At 43.9% G+C, this 18355-nt stretch overlaps 1 protein-coding gene across 2 annotated transcripts in view; it reads right to left on the bottom strand.

Moving 5' to 3' along the window:
- Positions 1 to 1870: 1870 nt before the first annotated feature.
- Tp53bp2 (tumor protein p53 binding protein 2) overlaps positions 1871 to 18355 on the bottom strand; it is a 50965-nt gene continuing 34480 nt past the window's right edge. For both annotated transcript variants that reach the window (XM_052200318.1, XM_052200319.1), the window contains 9 exons: positions 18190 to 18297; positions 17810 to 17958; positions 16029 to 16491; positions 13589 to 14367; positions 11215 to 11352; positions 10291 to 10424; positions 8363 to 8529; positions 5310 to 5509; positions 1871 to 2608 (listed from right to left, as the gene is read on the bottom strand). In XM_052200318.1, the coding sequence (XP_052056278.1) occupies positions 2567 to 2608; positions 5310 to 5509; positions 8363 to 8529; positions 10291 to 10424; positions 11215 to 11352; positions 13589 to 14367; positions 16029 to 16491; positions 17810 to 17958; positions 18190 to 18297 (2180 nt within the window). In that variant the 3' untranslated portion in view covers positions 1871 to 2566. The remainder of the gene's footprint in view (positions 2609 to 5309; positions 5510 to 8362; positions 8530 to 10290; positions 10425 to 11214; positions 11353 to 13588; positions 14368 to 16028; positions 16492 to 17809; positions 17959 to 18189; positions 18298 to 18355) is intronic.

The raw sequence follows: 18355 nt of genomic DNA, 5'->3' as shown, positions 1-18355 counted from the left end.
GAGCACCAACTGCTCTATCAGAAGACCAGAGTTCAGACCCCTTCACGGACATCAGGTAGTTCACAAACCATTTTAACCCCAGCTCCAAGGGATCTGACACCTGCTTCCAGCCTCCACGATGACAGGTACACAGGTACACACCCTCACCCTCAACCTCTTAATAGCACAGTACTCTAGCCGCTCAGACTTGTAAACTGCAAAGATAGTATTTGTACTTAAGAACCGCTTCTCAAGCACATGACTGTAAGGAAGTTTTACCACAGTTCACTATTTCTCAGCTATGCAGTAGATAGTGTTGGGTGTTGGGAGTGCTCCTGGCTGGCTCGCCAGTGTTCATTTCTGTGCTCGCTCGAACGTCCTGTCTGCTCCCTGCGTTGCGGTTGCTGCTGCTTGGCCGTGCCAACAAGTGCGCACCACAGGCACCGCGCCGCGGGACGCGGTGGAACCATGAGCCGCAATGAGACACACTAGACCAGATAGTTCCACGTGGGCTTTATTTAAGATAGGGAAGGGGTAGCGGGCGGGAAGGAAAGGGGGAAGAGAGAGAGAGAGAGAGAGAGAGAGAGAGAGAGAGAGAGAGGAGGAGGAGGAGGCCGGCCATGACCACGTGGAGGGGGGGAAGAGCCCCAGGGGCAGAGAGGTGAGAGAGTGTGGGAGAGCAGAGAGCAAAGAGAGAGGAGGAGCAAGTAGCCCCTCTTTTTTTTTAATTTTTTTATTCGATATAATTTATTTACATTTCAAATGATTTCCCCTTTTCTAGCCCCCTACTCCCCGAAAGTCCCGTAGGCCCCCTTCTTTTCCCCTGTCCTCCCACCCACCCCTTCCCACTTTCCCGTTCTGGTTTTGCCGAATACTGCTTCACTGAGTCTTTCCAGAACCAGGGGCCACTCCTCCTTTCTTCTTGTACCTCATTTGATGTGTGGATTATGTTTTGGGTATTCCAGTTTTCTAGGTTAATAACCACTTATTAGTGAGTGCATACCATGATTCACCTTTTGAGTCTGGGTTACCTCACTTAGTATGATGTTCTCTAGCTCCATCCATTTGCCTAAGAATTTCATGAATTCATTGTTTCTAATGACTGAATAGTACTCCATTGTGTAGATATACCACATTTTTTGCATCCACTCTTCTGTTGAGGGATACCTGGGTTCTTTCCAGCATCTGGCAATTATAAATAGGGCTGCTATGAACATAGTAGAGCATGTATCCTTATTACATGGTGGGGGAATCCTCTGGGTATATGCCCAGGAGTGGTATAGCAGGATCTTCTGGAAGTGAGGTGCCCAGTTTTTGGAGGAACCGCCAGACTGATTTCCAGAGTGGTTGTACCAATTTGCAATCCCACCAGCAATGGAGGAGTGTTCCTCTTTCTCCACACCCTCTCCAACATCTGCTGTCTCCTGAATTTTTAATCTTAGCCATTCTGACTGGTGTAAGATGAAATCTTAGGGTTGTTTTGATTTGCATTTCCCTAATGACTAATGAAGTTGAGGATTTTTTAAGATGCTTCTCCGCCATCCGAAGTTCTTCAGGTGAGAATTCTTTGTTTAACTCTGTACCCCATTTTTTAATAGGGTTGTTCGGTTTTCTGGAGTCTAACTTCTTGAGTTCTTTATATATATTGGATATTAGCCCTCTATCTGATGTAGGATTGGTGAAGATCTTTTCCCAATTTGTTGGCAAGTAGCCCCTCTTATAGTGGGCCAGATCTCTGGGGCAGGGCATACCTGGATATTGCCAGGTAGGTGTGGGGTGGAGCTTAGACAAAACCCCAACAGATAGCCCAATGGCTTATGCCCTATAACCAAAGCTGTTTAGAACATTAAAAGGAAAACCAGTAAATGGCTTGGAGTCATAAAGTTTAATTTTATTACAATCATTTTTAAAATCAGCTATGATCTTGACAAATACATGTAAATCTATAACAAATCTCTAATTTCCAAGATACAAAAAGACAATAAATATAGATTCAAATTCAACCTAAAAACAAGATTCTAAATCTACTTTAGATTAGGTAGTGTATGTAGTTTAGTTTCAGTATTTCAAATATATGCATAATTCTTAAATGCTACAAGAACTCACACAATAGTTATTGCTCACTGACAAGCAGTTGACAGTCTTCACTGAATACACAAGGGCCCAGCAACAGCACCTGCCGGGGATCCCCAGAGCCTGCCTGTGCTAGGGGGCAGTTGGAGACGGTGCCAGATGGCACTGGTCCTCTCTGGCCGGTCAGCAGATTGGGAACAGTGCCAAAATCACCCTCCGCAGGACAAGAAATGGATTCTCCCACAGCCCAACAAATGGTCCCATTTCTTGACAACACCAGATGGCTGCTGCCTCCTCTCCCTGTGCCGCGATGAGTACTCTGCCCGCACAGGGCGGTGCAGGTCAGCGGCTCAGTTCCTCTGCTCACGTCGACGCCTTCGGTCCTTCATTTTCTCCCAGGGCACAGTCTTCATTGCTTTCAAGCTACACTGTCATTAAAATAAGTCTTTTGATTTTTTTTCCAGGACAATCATAGTATTTCTTCTAGCTCATTAATTCTTCATTAACTCAAGTTTCAGGCTAAGCTCCTCTGTCTTGGTTGAATTCGTGGGTATAGCTGCAAGAGAATTAAAAAAATACTTACACGCGGCATATATATTTCAATAAATACAAGAAGGGGGCAAGGAATGTGGCCCAGGAAATCAACTCAGGAAGGTACTGAGCTGTGGAAGCAGGCTGGCCGCCTGAGCGCACACGGCTCACAGTCTCACCGGCCGCTCTCTGAAGACCTCTGAAGGTCACAAGGGCCCAGCAGTGGAGCAGTACCACAGAGCCGTGACTCAGACAGAAACTCAACTTGCAGTTTGCTCAACTACACTGCAGCCCAGGGAAGCCAGACACTGAAGACTGCTTGTAAACTGCTGTATGCTCCAGGATTTGGAAGCCCATTATGATGGGGCAAAAGTCTCTCTCTTTTTTTTTTTTAAAGGCAGGTTCTTTCAAGGTAGCCCAGGTTAGCCTTACAATTCTCTTCCCTCACACTCCTAAGTACTGGAACCACATGTGTAAGCCACATGTTTCAACCTTATTTGCAGGGCATGACACTGTGGGTGGGACTTGAGCCTGAGTCAGCGGACCTCGGGAAGACATGAAATTCTGTCGGCCGGTGCTTTCCACAAGAGTGAGCACTGCAGGGCTATCTAGAAGCCCAGAGCAAGTCAAAGTAGAATTTCACCATCAAGCTAAACAAACCCTCCCCTTCTGTCTCCTAGGGACAAGAAAACAAAAGAGGTGGCATGTTTATTTAAGAGTCAGTTTCAGCTGAGAAAAGACATTCACCAATGCACTGTCCAGATTCAAGGCTGAGCCTGTCTAAATTTGTGAAATTTCCTTTATTTTTTTAGCACTCAAAGGATACTAAAACATGATACGTAGAGCACACTTTATAGAAGAGACTGCCAGGGAACCAAGAGTTCTAAGTGTAGGACTAAAATTACAACCTTTATTCCCGTCTGTTAATTTCAGAACTTTCTGAGCTCAACTGTCCCACCCCAGAATAATCCTCCCATCCCATTAACCATTCTTCACTAGAAAATTCAACTTAAGAGAATTCTGTTGTACAACATAGGAATTAATAGTTTAAAAACATGCATACTAATTGAAAACTCATTAACAGATTTTATTTTCATCACAAAATTAAAAGTTAGCTATATTAGTTATGCATGTTAATTAGCTCAACTGAGCCATTTTATAAATCGACCATCATTTTAAAGTTGGGTTAGGAGAGGAAAGAAAGCAGCAGGGGACGGCTCAGCAGGGACACTGGCTGCCAGGCTGCTCCAGCTGACCTCAATCTGAACTCCCAAAAATGTCTTCTGACTTCACACTATTACTGTGGCACATGAATGAAAACATCCTCCCTCCCTCCCTCCCTTCCTCCTCTCTCTCTCTCAATGTTTTAAAAATGATTAAAAGGTCAAGCTTTATGTCACAAATATGCACAATTAGTTAATAATTCCCAACAAATGAGGTACGTCGGTGAGACACACCTGTAAACCTAGCACTTGGAAGGGAGGAGGGCTCAGTCTGAGGCCAGCCTCAGCTACGTAGCAAGGCCTCTCACCTGCTCATAGAAACGGGGGTAGGGGGAAGAAGGGGAAACCATCTGAGCAGCTCCTGAGAGACTGGGGCATGATGAGGCGGAGAGAAGGCTCAGCAGTTACGTCACAATAAATGCTGCTCTCAGAAAACAGCAGTTAAGGTGTGCCAAATGCCTTACAATGGACATGTGACAGACAAGCACCGGAAGGAGGCACTGTCACAGCCCAGAAGGCCAGGTCCTGGGGCCAAGGCTCCTGGAAACAGTCAAGCAGAGAGAAGCCTGCCCCTGGTGTGATGCTGGAAATGGCTCCACAGGCTTCTATCTAGAGCTACAGGGCAGACCTTGTCTATCTGATGCTTGAGAAACACGTGCCAAGTCTTACACGGACTTCCTGCCCCACCTGCACACCAAGCTCAGGAGGCAGGCTGCTTCAGTCTTTCCCACCACCTGCTTATCCAGAACAGAAATGTTCTCAATGAGTCGGTGGGATGTGGGGCCCAGTGCCCATGACCCACATGACACACGTGTCTATCACCCCACTCTTCCTGCCCCTCCAGTGGTTTCCTACTCCAGATCCCCAGCACCCTCCCTCCCAACCTCATCTCCGTCCACCTGCACTAATTCTTGCATTCCTTCACAGTCTGGCAACTCTTTGCTGGCACAGGCTGCACACAAGAATATCCAAGTCCATCGAGGAGCTTATTTTGATCTTCCTACTTCCATCTCCCAAGTGCTGGGGACATGGGCATGGCCTAGATGGTGCCTGGGCTAAACCAATAAAGAGCCTAAGGTATAAGTTTGGAACACATTATTCCAAAATTAAGCCTATCAATACATCCCAAAGTATAATCAAGTGCACTGTAGATGTGCCTGTGAGTCTAAATTAAGGGCATCATAAATTTAAGCCTCGTGTTTTATTGAATGTGCATGAGTGCTTTGTCAGCATGTATGTATGTGTACATATATGTGCAGTGAGCAGGCATTTGGTCCCCTAGAATTAGAGTTTATAGACAATTGAGAGCAGCCATGGAGATGCTGGGAACTGAGCCTGAGTCTTCTGCAAGAGCAGCAAGTGCTCTTAACTGCTGAGCCAGATCTCTAGCCCTGCATCATGTCTTATTAACAAAGGACAATAAATTGCACTGACCCTGTCGGCAGTTCATACAAAACTCCACTCTACCACACATGAAACATGGTCATCACTGGAGTGACTTACTCCTAGCAAGTTGCGTGGAACGTATCCTTCTTTATCATTAAGGCGTGCCCACCACCACTCGATTTCATCTTCATCTTCCCTGCGGACAACAGTCATGCAATCGCCTTCTTTCATGAGCAGCTCGTCACCATGCTGGGGCTCGTAATCCCACAGTGCATAAACGACGCCTTTGTTCATTATGCCCATTTTCTCCTGAACGCCTACAAAAGACAGAAGAAAGACCGTGTGGGACCTGCCACTCAGATTACACCATTCACAAGAACTTTAAAGGCTGTGAAACAAACAGGGAAAGGATCCTCACTAGAATGTCAGAACTAAAACAGTAAGCATTCAAGAGATAAATGTCTCAGCAAGGGAGGGAAACGGAAGACCAGCAGTACTTATAGACCATAAATGAAGCCATATCTAGGAGGCCAGCAGCAAACACCCCCTAGGCTTCTCACAAAGCTTACCTTCCCCAGAGAGGAAACCTTCCGTTAGCCCCGCAGCTTAAACAAAAACTGTTTGAATCTATTACATTAAAAAAGAAGACACTTGTCATCTTCTAGCCTACTGCTACACATAATGGCCAAAAGGCTCAGCAAGTTCAGATCTCAGCCAACACACAGAGCAGACAGACAAACTCAATTCCTAGTAATTAGAAGGAAAAGTACAGTCTCATTTGTTAGAATGCAGAATAAGGGAGTTGATAAGATAGAAAAGTCTTATATATGGTCACTCTACAGAATTCTAGATGTTGAAATCTACAAACAGGGCAGGAGAAAATCCTCAGGAGGCCTTTCCCAGCAGTTCCGTCCTGTGAGCTAGGTCCAACCTCCTCCTCTGTCCCCTGAAAGTGAAGCTGGCACAGGCTGGAGAACTAGACACCCGGCGCCACAGAAGACAGCAGACGAAAGGAGACATGGACACAACAACAAAGTCTACAGAAAGCCAGTTAACTTTCATTTACCTATATGTCTTAAAAATACAGGAAAATGGGCTGGAGAGATGGCTCAGTGGGTAAGAGCACTAACTGCTCTTCGGAAGGCCCTGGGTTCAAATCCCAGCAACCACATGGTGGCTCACAACCATCTGTAACGAGATCTGATGCCCTCTTCTGGAGTGTCTGAAGACAGGTACGGTGTACTTACATATAATAAATAAATAAATCTTAAAGGAAAATATGTGCTTGGCTTTAAACATATTTTTCAACTCTAAGCAGGCAACAATTACTTTATAAAAATTAATAACCAGCATGTGCTGTACTTGCTCTGGGCAAACAAAACAAAATAAAACAAAACAAAGCAAAACAAAACAAAGAACTGAAGTTGTTCTTTTCCAAAATAAAGTTCTGCCAACCTAAGGGGTCAGGTAAATTTCTGAACTTTTAAAATAACACAAAAAACAGAACATTAGCTGGTGGCACCTCCCTCCATAGGAGAGGATTCCTGACTCACGGAGAAGGTCCAAGGTTCCCACCCAAACATCACAAACGGGACTGGACAACAGAACCTCACACAAATAGAACTGACTCCACAACATTTTAAAGCTTCCTTGTGTTTCCGTTTGCAACAGAGGTGGACAAAAATCCTAGGTGCTATAAGATGCTCAAATTAGCAATCCAAGCCACAGTTTTCAATGAAATTCCTGTTAATTGCAGGCAGGACTGTAGATTCTAGGCTGATAGCACCACTGACTGCTCTCCCAGAGGACCCAGGTTCAATTCCAAGCAACCACATGGCACCTTACAACACTCTAATCCACTTCCAGGGTATCCAGTGCCTCTTTTGGCCTCTAGGGCACTATAAACACGTAATGCACAGGCATATATAAAGACCAGCCTTCCACATGAACAGAATAAAATAAAATGGGAAAATAAATTTTACAGAGTATCCATATGGTATCAGAGAGGTCACTTTCTTCTCCCTTAGATGGGCATCTGTGCCCATTCCTGTTGTGCCAAGTCCATCACCAGTAATGAACCTTTATCCTGTGTCATCACCTTGACATCTGGGATACAGATGACATCAAAAGACTATGACCAAAAGTCCTTCATGTCTTAAAAAAAGTCATCACGTATAAATTAAATCCTTCATGTCTTTTTAAAAAGTCTATCGCATATAGATTTACAAATAATGTTAATGTCAAAATACTCAACTGATCTAAAGTTGAAAACAAAGGAAACATAATCACAGGTCTCCATGATGACACCTGCACAGCTTCAAGGGCTGGGTTCACCTGGTGGTAAAGACCTGCTACTATGTGTAAGGCCCTGGGTTCAAAACCAGCACCCAAAACAAACAGCAGACAAATAAAGAAAACACACTTAGATGGCAGGAACTTTGTGAACATCAAGAACTCTCTCTCTTCTCTCCTACAACTTGAAAAAGGCAGAAACACCCAAAGAACATGGCCTTGCAGAGAAGGCAAGGTGTCTTTAATCTCAGGAAGCTTTTTGAACAGTTGTTAAGAAAAAAACTTTGGAGAGCTTGGGTGCTCTAGACTCCTGAGACCTTCTGATTTCCTATCCTCTCAAGCCAAAATGAACAGAAAAATTAACTGTACAACTGTAGGTTAAACAAAACAACAACAACAAAAAAACCCTTACATAAAAGGCAATCAACACAAAGAGATCTCGACTTCACTTCCATTTTTCTCTAAACAGAGATCTGTATCTAGATACAGCCCTAGATAAGTACAGCATCTTTTGACAGTAATCAAAATCAAAAACTCAAAATCAAGAAAATATGAAACAAAAATCATGTGATGCTGTTTTTATATTTTAATCTTGTTTTACAACATAATGTAACTCACTAAGTGTTAAAGCCATAGAAGGGTCTTTTGAATACAAAGACTTAATTAACACAAATAGTCAGCTGTAGCTGAGGATGTCTCTGGCAACAGCTTTTCAGGCACACACTTTGAAGCAGCACTGTGTCTGTGACCTGGACTGTCCTCATTTCAGTGTCCAGTGTTATGCAAAGCAAATAATACTCACTGAGCTTTGAGCTATTCCCTCAAGAGAAAGGTTAAATAACTATGGCAGCAGCACATTAGGGTGACCGGCTACGTACCATAGAGGAACTGGGAGCACTGCGTGTAGCCTTCCTCCATCTCCTCACACTTGTCTGCAGCAGTCTGCATGTCGCTGTAGGTCATAGCAAACACGGCTGCTCCTGACTCCACCAGGAACTTACACACCTGGACGTTGTTACAGGAGGCAGCGCAGTGTAATGGGGTCCTAGGAAGTGAGGCACGAAACTGGTTAGAGATGTTTCTTCACACTCAAGGGCCTCTGCTTGGTAAGTTAGCTGTGAAGAGAGTTTCTCAGTCTCTCACCCACTAGCCTCACAAATAGTTTTTTAAAAATTAGTTCAATCAAGACAGATGACTGAACCAATAAGAGAATTTCAGCTACAACGGAACATGTCTGAAGCAATGGACCAATGGGCTGAGTGCCAGCGTGATGAATCAAGGAAATAAAGTCCTCACCGTGATCTGAAAAGAACAGAAAAAAGCAGATCCGGTTCTGTCTGGATTTCCCCAACCCTCTAATCATCTCTTTAAAGTTTAGTTTCGCATGCACATGCTCTGCCTGCATGTACTGATGTGCATCTCTTGTATCTCAAGTGGGCGTGACAGGGAGCAGCAAGGGTTCTTCCTTCTAAGCCATCTCTCTCTAGCCTGAAACCCGATCGCTTCTGTCCAAGTCTTTAAACTCCAAGCCTGCATGCCAGGATTCCTTTCAACACCAACTTTCAAGGAATCCGGCTGCACTCACAGGCTACCTATATTTTTAAAACTAAAAGTAAATTTTGGCTGAAACTGTAAATTCAATTCTAAGTAGTGACTGTAACTGAGATCATTCCTGAAAATACAGTCTTAGAATACTTACTGCAACACACATACACACATTCCTGGATCCATTTTAGGCAGTAAGTTAGTAGGAACTTAACAATAACACAGAAGAAAATCTGTGGCATCTCATATCTCTGAACTTGGAAGACTGGCTTGAGACTTGCTACGTAAGCTCTGCTTGTTTCTTCGCTTGTCTTTCCTCCCTCAGTGTGGTCCCCGTCTGCATGCTTTCTGTTTCGTCTGTTCTCCCTGTGTCTCCTCCCTCTTTTTCATTTATTCTCCCCCTTCTGCACTCCCAGTCCTAGGACTCCCTGGCTCTTCATTCCAGATAAGTGCTCTGATATTGAGCTACATCTCACCCATGGTTTGGACAAAAGGTCTGTTTATTGATTTACAAATACCTTATCACTATATAGCCTTGGCTGGCTATATGACACAAATATCTAACAAAAAGGAAACAGTCTTCAGATGATCACACAGTCACTTGGAATGATAGGTTAATTCAAATTTTTGATTTACATACACGAGCATTTGATATAGAACATTGAAAGAAAAAATGAATTAATAAAATTAAAGTCCTTAGGTAAATAGGAAATTAAATGGTAACTTTACAGTCCTTTATAGAAAAAGTTTTCAAATTCCTCCACAGAAAGGGCGTGTGTCTCTTACAGTCTCACTTTCTGAAGGATCAAGACAGAGGAGATCAATGGAGCTCTAATATTAGAGAGAGTTCCAAAATAATTTATAAGTTATAAATTATGGCTGGTTCTGAGTAGCACAGTGGAATCATTCTGTCTACCCTGTGCTTTTGCAGTGTTACTTCAGCACTTTGGAGAATTCACACTGTCCACACCACCTGCCCACTGTCCACTTGGCAGCCACCTCCACGGTCCCCATGCTCCAGTGCTTCAGTCACCGCAAGCACAGAGGAGGGATGCTGGCGATTTCATTACAGTATACTATAATTAAAAATTTTAAACTCCATTTGCTTCCTGACATTGAACAAAATGGCAGCTTCTCCAACTGTCATGGGAGCATGGGAAGGAGCATGCGGGCATGTCCTGTGCCTGCCAATACCCCACACCACCCTTCCACAATGACACGCACAACTCTTGTCCAACTGGAGCTTAAATGCACAACTTACCACCCATCACTATCTGCTGCATTTACATTCACACCAAACTGTACCAGGAACTTGACAATTTCTGTGTGGCCTGCACACACCGCATTATGAAGAGCAGTGATACCTTCATCATTGGGCAGGCTGGGGTCATCAACCTGTCACACCAATAAGAAGGGTAAGAGTCACTCCAATTTCATGTCACATCAATTGTCATTACTAACTGGCTTCTTAGGATCAAGAAAACAGAAACTTTGAGGACATTTTAAATATTGTAAGTGAAACACAGAGGAGCTAAGAAAACTGTAAAGAAAAATCCTAGAAATAGTGCCGACAGCCTAGCCGGATTTAGTACTTACTGTAAGGTTTTGTTTAAAACTCATAGCATTGAAAACTATATCCTTATAGTTAACCTGTTCTTCCTTCCAGTTCCCACCACAAACTGGTTTCTAAGGAGACATCCTATTCACGTTGGAAAGTTAGAGAAACTCAAGGAAAGCATTTAAAAGGGCCGGAAACAGTAGCACAGGCCTGTAGTTCCAGTCCTCAGGAACCTAAGGGGGGAGGATCATGAGTTTGAGGCTTATCTCAAGACCCTATCTTAAAAATATAATAACAACAACAACAACAATAATAATAAATTACAGAGTACAGGCCATAACTGTAATACAATATTATAGAGTACAAATGCATACAGAGCAACTTTCAGAGAGAAATGTTCTTGCTAACAAAGTACTCTAATGTATTTCAAGTGTAAACTCAACCCCTACATTATCAAAATCTTACAACTACATTCTTAAAATAACCCAGCCCATTTTAGAGCATGCTCAATATCCCTCTCCACAACTTTATAGAAGCCCCCAAAAAGAAAATTTTAAAATAGGATTTCTCTATAGTAGCCATTTTGAGCTTTAAAATAAAGTATAAAGTTATATTTAAGAAACTTACCTCATAAATAATTCTCTGTACAAGGTCAAACTCTCCCTCCAAAGATGAATCTAGGAGCAAAGCAAGGGGGTTGAATTTCACCCTCATCCCATGAGCAATCCGCTCTGAGCCAGTTTTCCGCAAGTTCGTCCTTTTGCCCTGTAAAGGAAGAGTGGGGGAAATTAACTCCGGCAGAGGTAACACTCACCTGAGGTAGTGAAAAGAATAACTGGTTGGGGTTTTGTTTATATACTTATTTTCCTTGACACTTAGCTTAGGCTGGCCTGAACTCACCATGTGGCCCAGACTGACTTTGAACTTACAATCTTCCTGCCTCAGTCTCTCAAACACACACACACACACACACACACACACACACACACAGAGAGAGAGAGAGAGAGAGACATCAGACTTCTTAAATTATATCTATTTGTGTGTGTGTGTGTGTAAGTGTGTGTGTGTGTGTGTGTGTGTGTGTGTGTTTGAGGTGTGCACACTCGTGTGTCACAGTGCAAGTATGGAAGTGAGGACAACTTAACTTTCAGGAGTCAGTTCTGTCCACAATGTGTGTCCCAGAAATAGAACTCAGGTTGTCAGTCTTTGTGGCAAGTGCCTTTGCCCATTTAACCATCCTACCCCCTTTTCATTTTTATTTCAGATGTGAAGAGCTGGAAATTTTAAGTAACAAATAATATACCTCGCAGATAGGAAAGACTAAGTGTTAGAGTATATAATGAGGGCTGGAGAGATGGCTCAGTGGTTAAGAGCACTGACTACTCTTCTGAAGGTCCTGAGTTCAAATCCCAGCAACCACATGGTGGCTCACAACCATCTGTTAACGAGATCTGGCCTCCCTTTCTGGTGTGTCTGAAGACAACTACAGTGTATTTATATATTCATAAAATAAATAAATAAAATCTTTTAAAAAAAGAATATATAATGAGCCTAAGACTGTGCTAACAGCCTTCAGATGCTTCAGAAGGCAAACACCTAGACACACTCTCAAAGAAACATACACAATCACAGCATCTACTTCTCCTAAGACAGGAAGAAAAGAGCAGTCACTTTTCTAGGCAAAAAATAAGAGACTCTTCCAAAGAAAATACCAACTGATATAAAATATGGGATCAGACATACAAAGCCCATTTAAACAATTATTCAAAAGTACCAGTTGATTTTTACTGTGTTTTAAAGTCACAGTTCAACATTCTATTTTGTTTGTGTTTGAAGAAGCTAGAAACTGTGGTAGTCTCCCACCTATTTCAAAGTGACACGATAAGCTTCCAAAACAATTTTATTATATGAAGAAGTATTGAAGGCATTTCCAGCCAGAAACATAGTTTTAGGAGACCTTGATTCTAGAGAAAGAAGAAACCAAGAAACCGGTGCTTGCTAGTGGTTTCCAAACACTGACTGGGAAGAAAGGCAGAAGAGCCTGTCCTGCACTGCCCTGTTCTCTCTCTCTCTGCCTCCCTCCCTCCCTCCCTCCCTCCCTCCCTCCCTCCCTCCCTCCCTCCTCTTCCCTCCCTCACCCCCCTCTTTTCCTCTCTTCCTCTTCCTCTCCCCTCTCTCCTGCCTCCTCTCTCCAATCCTCCTTCAAATTTTAACAGTTTTAAATTTGAGACTCAACCTACTATTTCATTAAAAATACATTTCAGGGGTTGGCGCGGCAGCTCAGCCATTAAGACGACTGGCTGCTCTTGCAGAAGACCCTGGTTCAATTCCCAGCACCCATGAGGTAGCTTACAGGCATCTGTACCTCCATTTCCAAAAGATCTGGCACTCTCTTCTGGACTCCTTGGGCACTATGCATGCACACAATGCATGTTAATACAGGTAGGCAAAACTAATGTACATAAAATGAAAAATAAAAATAAATCTTAACATCTCCCAGATAGAAAGGTCAAAGCTTGGAGAGCAGGGGCCCAACAATGAGAAGAGCGCTGCAGATCTCACAGCTAAGCTATATGAAACCACCTGTTTCCAATCCAGGGTGTCCATAGTGCTCCTTCAGTGAGAGAAAAGAGGTAGCCCGGACAGGTGTGAGAACAAAAATGTTTCCTCTAAAATGAACCCACACACACCAATATACCAGTGTTTTTCATAGTTTTTCATAGAAATGTTACAGCAGCTGTCACTCCCACCCTGAGGGTGATTTGGTGGTAAAGGTTTGTATCTCAGCTACTCCAGAGGAGGCACAAGGCTTGACTGGGCAACTAAATGAGACGCTCTCTTTTAAAAGGGGAGGCAGGACACTGGGATGCGCAGCTCACCATGAATGAGATCCATTGCTGTTAAAACCCAAGATTACAGAGATCCACTTCAGCCACGGGATCATAAGATAAAAAGGCAAACTGAGAACAATACAACCACCATGGGACACTGTGTTACTTACAGGAGGCAGAGACACCTGTCCGGTGATTTCAGGTGGACGCATACGTGCGGAGTCTTCTTCAGACACCTCTGGTTCCCCAGATGGGTATGGAGGGGGTGGGTACGGGGGGTATTCTTCTAGATATACTTCAAGTAAGTGGGGAGCCTCTGGGTTTGTTTCTTCTATGTTATTCTGGAGACTCGTACTGCTGTCTGTGACTCCCTCAGACACATGCTCAAGGCCTGGAGAAGCAGCTGGCACGTCATTGTTCTCTGTACTGGCACTACCCATATCCTCTGCGGACAGTGGTTCAGGGACTAAAGCGCCCACCTCCTTCTCTGGTTCCACATGTAAATATGGATTTGGGACTTCAATTGGGCTATCTGAGTTGACAGTCACTGAGCTTGGTGACTTAGATGGATACGACGGGGCTGAGATGGTCTCCATGGCAGCTATGGTGGTCCTCTGATACAAAAGTTTCTGGATATTTGGCCCATTGGGGCCTTCTGGTTCCGTAATGGAGCTACGTTTCTTTAGTGGCCTTGGTGCATTAGACAGTTTTTTCCGTAGGGCTTCTAAGTCAGCATCACTCTGGTTCCGGTAAGGGTTAGACAAGAAGGGCAGTAATTTCGTTGGGCTGAGTGGTCGAGGAATCCTTTCATTCTCATGGCTCTCATGAGCAGAAGAAACGGGCTCAGTCTCAGGCTCTGGGCTGCCAGGCTTCCCCTGGCTACACGAGTAAATGTTCTCTGGGTGCTGTGGTGGATTCTGGGCAGCAGCAATCACAGGCTTGCCATACACTAATTGGTGAAGAGAAAAAGGAAAAGCCCTGGTTAGTGCTAATTAAACAAAACTGGTAAGAAGACAAATAATGGTAAGCCAAATCTCTTCGTTTCATAGTTACTACATTATTTCCCTCACATATACTTAATTTCTTAAAATAACAATAAAGTGAGAATTTGCATCTTTGCATATTATAGAATCAAAATCTCCATTGATGGTAACATGCAGTGTGCTCTGTGAAACAGTAATAAGGAAAGCACACACCATGATGTCAAGGAAAACTGGTACCCTGTCTCCATATAGAGACTAAGCCTACACACGCACCGCCCATCTTGAACACTATTCACACGTAGAACAACGTGAGAACCACTTGTCTGTCCCAAAGACACTCCCCTGAAACATTCCAATTATGTCAAAATAATCTGATTTCCAAATTATTATATTACCAATATTTACCAAGGATTACTGAAAAGACTAAGAGGCAGAAATACACTGACACTTTAATATCTGTTGTGATAGCTTTAAACCACAATTACATGCTTATGTCATAACTACAAAGTCATTTTCAATCAACTAAATCATGGTCAATTATATTCTAGCTCTGTAATATAACCAACAAGTCAGAAAAAAAACCCTCAAATATTCAGAGTGTACATGTTTAACAAAAACTAATTTTGTTATGGTTTCATATTTACTTAATAGTAGCATCCTCATTAGAATGGCTTAGAGTACAAGAGAAAGTTGTTTTTAAAAACCCAGAGACAATGTAATTGTCCCATTCTCTAATAGTCACGCCAACAGTAAGGATGCAGGCTTCTGTGATCCTGTTCCCCACATCAGCAACCTCCTTCAGAACCAACTCCCAACTTGTCTGTCATGGCTAGTTTTTAATTATCAACTGGCCACAACCTAGACAATCACCTTTGAAAAGAGCCTCAAGCAAGGAATTAATTATCTAGATCAGCCTGGCTTGTGAGCATGTCAGTGGGGATTCTTGATTGTTAACTGAAGTAGTCAGGGCTAGCCCACTGTGCATAACATCATTCCCTAGGTCCTGAGCTACGTAATACAGAAAAGAGCTAGCTGAGATCAAACAGGCACCATGGGTTTAGTTGCTTCTCTCTGCTCTTGACTCTGACTACAACGGACCAGTTGCTTGAATTTCTGCCTCGACTTCTCCAAAATGATAATAAAATCTTTGGTTTTCTATGTTGCCTTCTGTGGGGTATTCTATCATAGTTATAACTATGGAAGTAGGCCATGAGGCAGGGTCTGCTGTGGCCACTGTAGTCGTAACACGTAGCAAGCACCACACTAAGCGACCAATAAGCCAGAGCACAGGTGAAATTCTTACAATTCTAGTTAGCTGCAGTCTAACTAGATACCTGGCACTTTCCTGTCTACCAGTAGCTTGGCATAGGACTTAAACCCAGAACAGGTAAAAATGAAGCCAAGAACCTTACCTTAAATCAAGGGCTAGGTGAGACTATCCTATATAAAAGTGCTTACCATGCAAGTCTGACAACCTGAATCCTATCCGTGGAACTCCCCATAGAAGGAGAGACCTGACTCCACCAGCTGCCCTCTGACCTGCATGTGCACTGGCACTTGTGTCTGTTCCTTCAAGTATACTCCTTCCCTACCACACACCTAAAAATACAAACAAATGGAACCTTACCACTAGAAAAGTGGGGGCCTCTGGGGTGCGTCTTGGTCAAGGCACTCTGCACAGCCTGCTGGAAGTTTTTCCCTGGTGCCTGCTGCTGGGTATACATGGAATAGATGGAGCTTGTGGCCACAGTCTGGGGTTTTCGAAATGCGGGAGGGAAGGTGTCCTTGGACGGCTGGGGTGTGAAGGGTCGGACTGCAGCAGCAGGTGGACTTTCCTGCTTGGATGCTGGAGACAGGACTTGGTCCTGCCCGCCTGACGGGGCACCCGGAGACAGCAGCACCCTGGCCTGCGGCCCTGTTGGCTTCAGCTTAGCCCCCATGGGTGTAGCCGCCATTGGCAATTGCGGAGGATTCCCATCTGGCTGCACGTCCGAAGGTGACTGAGTAGTTTGTCCAAAGTAAGGCAAGTTAATCTGTTTTGGCTTTGTAGGAACGGGAGGTGGTACTTTAGCCACATTTTTATTTATAGCCTGTAACACACACACAGCACACACAGCAAGGAAGTTAAAACACTAGACTAGTCATATCAGCAAACTCTGAGTGTTATTACTTACTGAGACCCTACCTCTAAGAATAAGGGAGAAAGGCAATTGAAGAAACATCACAACATCAACCTTGGACCTCCACACCCATGGGCACATATATGCACCTAGATATGTGAACATGCTATACATATATTCCTGCATGCCAGACATACCCATGAAAAGTAGACAAAATATAGCATCCACATTTTAAAATCATTAAAGCTTTAAATCAAATAATAAAAAAAAAAATTAAAATCCGGTTAACAAGGACTTAGAGTGACATAATACAATTCCTCCCCCAACCCCATGACTCCCTCCTGGTCTTGCTTCCTATCTGGACAAACTCTTTCCTGACATCTTTCAAATCCACAGAGGGCATCAATACATGAAAAACATTTTGTTTATCAGAATGTCATACAATCTAACTGAGCATAAAAGTGCACTTCTGCCATCCAGCTAAGGCTGCAGGACAAGTCTGAGGCCAGCCTTAGCTACAGAGCAAAAGCAAATCTCAGAAGCCCACACAAAGCACACAATTGCACAGTTGTATGCACTTGAAAATGGCTAACTCCAGCATCCATCCTCAGGTCCACTTGCCCTAAGTTAAGGTCCCCAGTCACTGAAGGTCCCCGTCACCCTAAGTTAAGATCTCCAGTCACTGAAGGTTCCCGTCACCCTAAGTTAAGGTCTCCGTCACTGAAGGTCCCCGTCACCCTAAGCTAAGGTCCCCGTCACTGAAGGTCCCCATCACCCTAAGTTAAGATCCCCAGTCACTGAAGGTCCCCATCACCCTAAGTTAAGGTCCCCGTCACTGAAGGTCCCCGTCACATCTTTGACATAACCTTAGCGACAGAGTTCGAGGGTTTCTGTTGCACTGTCATTCTTTGAGACAGAATCTCACACTGTACCCCAGACTGGCTTCCAATCTGAGGCAGCCTCCTGCCTCAGGCTCTTCAGTGTTGGAAATAAGATGTGAGCCACCATGCTCATGTAGTAGATCTCAAAGAAATAAACAATCTGGAGGAATACACTCGTCCTCAGTGTACTACACATATCAGAGAGTCGCAAAACCTGTGACCCAACAGCAAATAAGCCAGCCAGCCCCAACATGGCGGGAGTGTGCAATCATATCTAAACAGGAGAAATGGGCAGACTCCCAGGATATTTTCCAATGTTCTATATTTTTGTTCTCCCTCCCAGAAAATACTTCAACATCTTTTCTTTAACAATGTACTAGTGAAACACATCAACTGACAGACAGTACCTGAGCATCCCGCAAGATATCCTCACTGCTCTGGTTTTTCCTCAGGGTACCAAAGGCGGGTGGGGCAGCACACTGGTCCACTGTGTCAAACATGGAGAAGGGACGCACTTTCTTTTCTTTCTCCCTCACAGCAATCTCCCCATCATCAACTGAAGACAAAGAAAAAACCCAGCTTAATATTCAAACTGTTTAGAACGAACTGCTTATCATCCCTGCTTCTTCCTCCCGAATCTCTCTCAACACCAGGCCCACTAAGTGCTTTCATAAATAAACTGTCCCTGGTCCTAACAAACTAAAAAAGGAGCTAGCTAGAAAAAGTGCAAAGAATGCCTTGTAGAGAGTCAAAGCAAAATGTCCAGGGGCAGCACGATGAGCCTCACCTTGGTCCAGGGCATTTCCAGCACTCTGGGGTACAGAAGAGCCTTGGCTGGCTAAGAGGTCGGCATTGGAAGGGTTCCAGTCAGGGCTGGCTGGGTGAGCTTTCGAGCCTAGAGTGCAGAAAGGAGCCAGAGGTCACTCGCATCCAAGGACCTTTTCACGGGTTCA

Source organism: Apodemus sylvaticus, chromosome 12 (genome assembly GCF_947179515.1).
Source record: "Apodemus sylvaticus chromosome 12, mApoSyl1.1, whole genome shotgun sequence".
NCBI lineage: Eukaryota > Metazoa > Chordata > Mammalia > Rodentia > Muridae > Apodemus > Apodemus sylvaticus.
The sequence above is the reverse complement of the archived record's forward strand: the minus strand, read 5'-3'. Positions and strand labels throughout refer to the sequence as shown.